Source organism: Pristiophorus japonicus, unplaced genomic scaffold (genome assembly GCF_044704955.1).
Source record: "Pristiophorus japonicus isolate sPriJap1 unplaced genomic scaffold, sPriJap1.hap1 HAP1_SCAFFOLD_1006, whole genome shotgun sequence".
NCBI lineage: Eukaryota > Metazoa > Chordata > Chondrichthyes > Pristiophoridae > Pristiophorus > Pristiophorus japonicus.
Genome location: NW_027250657.1, coordinates 21987 through 27426, shown reverse-complemented (window position 1 = coordinate 27426; position 5440 = coordinate 21987). Strand labels below are relative to the sequence as shown.

Below are 5440 nucleotides of genomic sequence, written 5' to 3'. Positions count from 1 at the left end.
TCAGTACTGCGCCTCCGACAGTGCGGCGCTCCCTCAGTACTGCGCCTCCGACAGTGCGACGCTCCCTCAGTACTGCTCCTCCGACAGTGCGGCGCTCCCTCAGTACTGCCCCTCCGACAGTGCGGCACTCCCTCAGTATTGCGCCTCCGACAGTGCGGCACTCCCTCAGTACTGCGCCTCCGACAGTGCGGTGCTCCCTCAGTACTGCCCCTCCGACAGTGCGGTGCTCCCTCAGTACTGCCCCTCCGACAGTGCGGTGCTCCCTCAGTACTGCCCCTCCGACAGTGCGGTGCTCCCTCAGTACTGCCCCTCCGACAGTGCGGCACTCCCTCAGTATTGCGCCTCCGACAGTGCGACGCTCCCTCAGTACTGCCCCTCCGACAGTGCGGTGCTCCCTCAGTACTGCCCCTCCGACAGTGCGGCACTCCCTCAGTATTGCCCCTCCGACAGTGCGGCACTCCCTCAGCACTGAGAGAATGCTGCACTGTCGGAGGGGCCGTCTGTCGGGATGAAATGTTAAACCGTTTGCCCCTCTCAGGCGGGATGTAAAAGGTCCCATGACCACTATTGGACAAAGAGCAGCTGGGTGGGGTGGGAAGTTCTCCCTGGTGTCCTGGGGCCAATATTTATATCTCAAATCAACACCTGAAGAAAAAAATTATCTGCATGTGGCTGTTTGTGGGAGCTTGCTGTGCGCAATTTGACTGCCGCGTTTCCGACAGTACAACAGTGAGTACACCTCGATAAAGTGCTTCACTGGACTTCCCAAAGCACTTCACAGCCAGAGGCAGTGAAAGGCGTGATAGAAAGTGAAAGTTCTTTCTTGGACTGGAAATATATTGCAACTCCCGTTTGACTGAAGCCCCCCTCCCTCCCTCCGATCGCTACAAGACATGAGCCTCCAGCAGTTTTTGGTAGTGAAGCGGACTGTACCGCTGCAGGTAGGCATGCATCTTTCCGGGCTGTTTCTCCCCATCTTCAAGATCTGTTGAGAGGACACAAGGAACGGGTGGTTACGAACGAGGAACAGGAGGAGGCCATTCAGCCTCGAGTAGGCACCCTCCAGATTGGCCTCGAGTCTTTGGGATCATCCTTCATCCACCCTCCCAGACTGTCTCCGAGATCGCCCCCTCTCCTGTCCGCCACCCCCCCCCTCCAACAGAGTCTCCAAGATCACCCTGGAGCCAAGCAGACCCCAGAGAACTCCGCACTCCTCCTCCCCAGGTGCATCGCCTCACACCTCTCCACACTGAACTCCATTTGCCATGCCTCTGCCCACTCCACCCTGGATCAGCTCCGCTGGACAGGGCCACATTGTCTGCATGGGCCCCCAGACACGAGACTCCCCAAAGCAAGCGCTCTACCCGGAACTCCTTCACGGCAAGCGAGCCCCAGGGTGGGCAGAGGAAACGTTACAAGGAACACACCCTCAAAGCCCTCCCTGATAAAGTGCAACATCCCCCACCGACACCTGGGAGCCCCTGGGCCCAAAGACCAGTCCCGCCCTAAGTGGAGGGAGTGCATCCGGGAGGGCGCTGAGCACCTCGAGTCTCGTCGCCGAGAGCGTGCAGAAAGCAAGCGCAGGCAGCGGAAGGAGTGTGCGGCAAACCTGTCCCACCCTCCCCTTCCCTCAACCACTGTCTGTCCCACCTGTGACAGAGGACTGTGGTTCTCGTATTGGACCGTTCAGTCACCTGAGAACTCACTGTTAGAGTGGGAGCAAGTCTTCCTCGATTCCGAGGGACTGCCTATGATGATGATGCCGCCTGGAAATGAGGCTGGGCGGGCTGCACAGTTCTGGGCTTGTTTTCCCTCGAGTCTAGGAGATGACGAGGTGACCGAATCGAGGTTTTCAAGATGGTTGAGGGGTTTGGATAGAGTAGAGAAAAATAGTTGCCTCTGGCGAGCGGGTCAATAAGCAGAATTGCAAAGTTCCCCAGTACAGCGGGACCTGGGGGTTACTTGTACATGAAACACAAAAGGTTAGTCTGCAGGTACAGCAAGTGATCAGGAAGGCCAATGGTATCTTGCCCTTTATTGCAAAGGGGATGGAGTATAAAAGCAGGGAAGTCTTGCTCCAGTTATACCGGGTATTGGTGAGGCCACACCTGGAGTACTGCGTGCAGTTATACAGGGTATTGGTGAGGCCACACCTGGAGTACTGCGTGCAGTTTTGGTCTCCGTATTTACGGAAGGATATACTGGCTTTGGAGGCAGTTCAGAGAAGGTTCACTCGGTTGATTCCGGAGATGAGGAGGTTGACTTATGAGGAAAGGTTGAGGAGGTTGGGCCTCTACTCATTGGAGTTCAGAAGAATGAGAGGTGATCTTATTGAAACGTATCAGATTATGAGGGGGGCTCGACAAGGTGGATGCAGAGAGGATGTTCCCACTGATGGGGGAGACTAGAACTCGGGGGCATGGTCTTAGAATAAGGGGCCGCCCATTTAAAACTGAGATGAGGAGGAATTTCTTCTCAGAGGGTTGTAAATCTGTGGAATTCTCTGCCCCAGAGAGCTGTGGAGGCTGGGACATTGAATATATTTAAGGCGGAGATAGACAGATTTTTGAGCGATAAGGGAGTGAAGGGTTATGGGGAGCGGGCGGGGAAGTGGAGCTGAGTCCATGATCGGATCAGCCATGATCGTATTAAATGGCGGAGCAGGCTCGAGGGGCCAGATGGCCTACTCCTGCTCCTAAACATAGAAAATAGGTGGAGTAGGCCATTCGGCCCTTCGAGCCTGCACCACCATTCAATATCATGGCTGATCATTCCCTCAGTACCCCTTTCCTGCTTTCTCTCCATACCCCTTGATCCCTTTAGCCGTAAGGGCCACATCTAACTCCCTCTTGAATATATCCAATGAACTGGCCTCAACAACTCTCTGCGGCAGGGAATTCCACAGGTTCACAACTCTCTGAGTGAAGAAGTTTCTCCTCATCTCGGTCCTAAATGGCTTACTTCTTATCCTAAGACTGTGTCCCCTGGTTCTGGACTTCCCCAACATCGGGAACATTCTTCCTGCATCTAACCTGTCCAGTGCCATCAGAATTTTATATGTTTCTATGAGATCCCCTCTCATCCTGCTAAACTCCAGTGAATACAGGCCCAGTCGATCCAGTCTCTCCTCATATGTCAGTCCAGCCATCCCGGGAATCAGTCTGGTGAACCTTCGCTGCACTCCCTCAATAGCAAGAACATCCTTCCTCAGATTAGGAGACCAAAACTGAACACAATATTCCAGGTGAGGCCTCACCAAGGCCCAGTACAACTGCAGTAAGACCTCCCTGCTCCTATACTCAAATCCCCTGCTATGAAGACCAACATACCATTTGCCTTCTTCACCACCTGCTGTACCTGTATGCCAACTTTCAATGACTGATGTACCATGACACCCAGGTCTCGTTGCACCTCCCCTTTTCCTTACCTGCCGCCATTCAGATAATATTCTGCCTTTGCGTTTTTGCCCCCAAAGTGGATAACCTCATTTATCCACATTATACTGCATCTGCCATGCATTTGCCCACTCACCTAATTTGTCCGTCACCCTGCAGTCTCTTAGCGTCCCCCTCACAGCTCACACCGCCACCCACTTTAGTGTCATCTGAAAACTTGGAGAATTACACTCAATTCCTTCATCTAAATCATTAATGTATATTGTAAAGAGCTGGGGTCCCAGCACTGAGCCCTGCGGCACTCCACTAGTCACTGCCTGCCATTCTGAAAAGGACCCGTTTATCCCGACTCTCTGCTTCCTGTCTGCCAACCAGTTCTCTATCCACGTCAGTACATTACCCCCAATACCATGCGCTTTAATTTTGCACACCAATCTCTTGTGTGGGACCTTGTCAAAAGCCTTTTGAAAGTCCAAATACACCACATCCACTGGTTCTCCCTTGTCCACTCTACTAATTACATCCTCAAAAAATTCCAGAAGATTTGTCAAGCATGATTTCCCTTTCATAAATCCATGCTGACTTGGACCAATCCTGTCACTGCTTTCCAAATGCGCTGCTATTTCATCTTTAATAATTGATTCCAACATTTTCCCCACTACTGATGTCAGGCTAACCGGTCTATAATTACCTGCTTTCTCTCTCCCTCCCTTTTTAAAAAGTGGTGTTACATTAGCTACCCTCCAGTCCATAGGAACTGATCCAGAGTCGATAGACTATTGGAAAATGATCACCAATGCATCCACTATTCCTTAAGTACTCTGGGATGCAGACTATCAGGCCCCGGGGGATTTATCGACCTTCAATCCCATCAATTTCCCCAACACAATTTCCCACCCAATAAGGATTTCCTTCAGTTCCTCCTTCTCACTAGACCCTCGGTCCCCTAGTATTTCCGGAAGGTTATTTGTGTCTTCCTTCGAGAAGACAGAACCAAAGTATTTGTTCAATTGGTCTGCCATTTCTTCTATCCCCATTATAAATTTCACCGGAATCCAACTGCAAGGGACCTACGTTTGTCTTCACTAATCTTTTTCTCTTCACATATCCAAAGAAGCTTTTACAGTCAGTCAGTTTTTATGTTGCCGGCAAGTTTCTTCTCGTACTCTATTTTCCCCATCTTAATTAAACCTCCTCTGTTGAATTCTAAATTTCTCCCAGTTCTCAGGTTTGCTGCTTTTTCTGGCCAATTTATATGCCTCGTCCTTGGATTTAACACTGTCCTTAATTTCCCTTGTTAGCCACGGTTGAGCCACCTTCCCCGTTTTATTTTTACTCCAGACAGGGATGTACAATTGCTGAAGTTCATCCATGTGATCTTTAAATGTTTGCCATTGCCTATCCACCGTCAATCCTTTAAGTATCACTCGCCAGTCTATTCTAGCCAATTCACGTCTCATACCATCGAAGTTACCTTTCCTTAAGTTCAAGACCCTGGTCTCTGAATGAACTGTGTCACTCTCCATCTTAATAAAGAATTCTACCATATTATGGTCACTCTTCCCCAAGGGGTCTCGCACAAGATTGCTAATTAGTCCGTTCTCATTACACATCACCCAGTCTAGGATGGCCAGCTCCCCGGTTGGTTCCTCGACATATTGGTCGAGAAAACCATCCCTAATACACTCCAGGAAATCCTCCTCCACCGCATTGCTACCAGTTTGGTTAGCCCAATCAATATGTAGATTAAAGTCGCCCATGATAACTGCTGTACCTTTATTGCACATGTCCCTAATTTCTTGTTTGATGCCCTCCCCAACCTTACTACTACCGTTTGGTGGTCTGTACACAACTCCCACTAGTGTTTTCTGCCCTTTGGTATTCCGTAGCTCCACCCATACCGATTCCACATCATCCAGGTTAATGTCCTTCCTTACTATTGCATTAATTTCCTCTTTAACCAATAACTCTACCCCACCTCCTTTTCCTCTCTGTCTATCCTTCCTAAATGTTGAATATCCCTGGATCTTGAGTTCCCAGCCTTG

At 50.4% G+C, this 5440-nt stretch overlaps 1 protein-coding gene across 1 annotated transcript in view; it reads right to left on the bottom strand.

Moving 5' to 3' along the window:
* Positions 1 to 335: 335 nt before the first annotated feature.
* Positions 336 to 5440, bottom strand: part of LOC139241257 (thiamine-triphosphatase-like) — a 12673-nt gene continuing 7568 nt past the window's right edge. The window contains 1 exon segment of the mRNA XM_070869908.1: positions 336 to 985. Within this exon segment, the coding sequence (XP_070726009.1) occupies positions 885 to 985 (101 nt within the window). The 3' untranslated portion in view covers positions 336 to 884.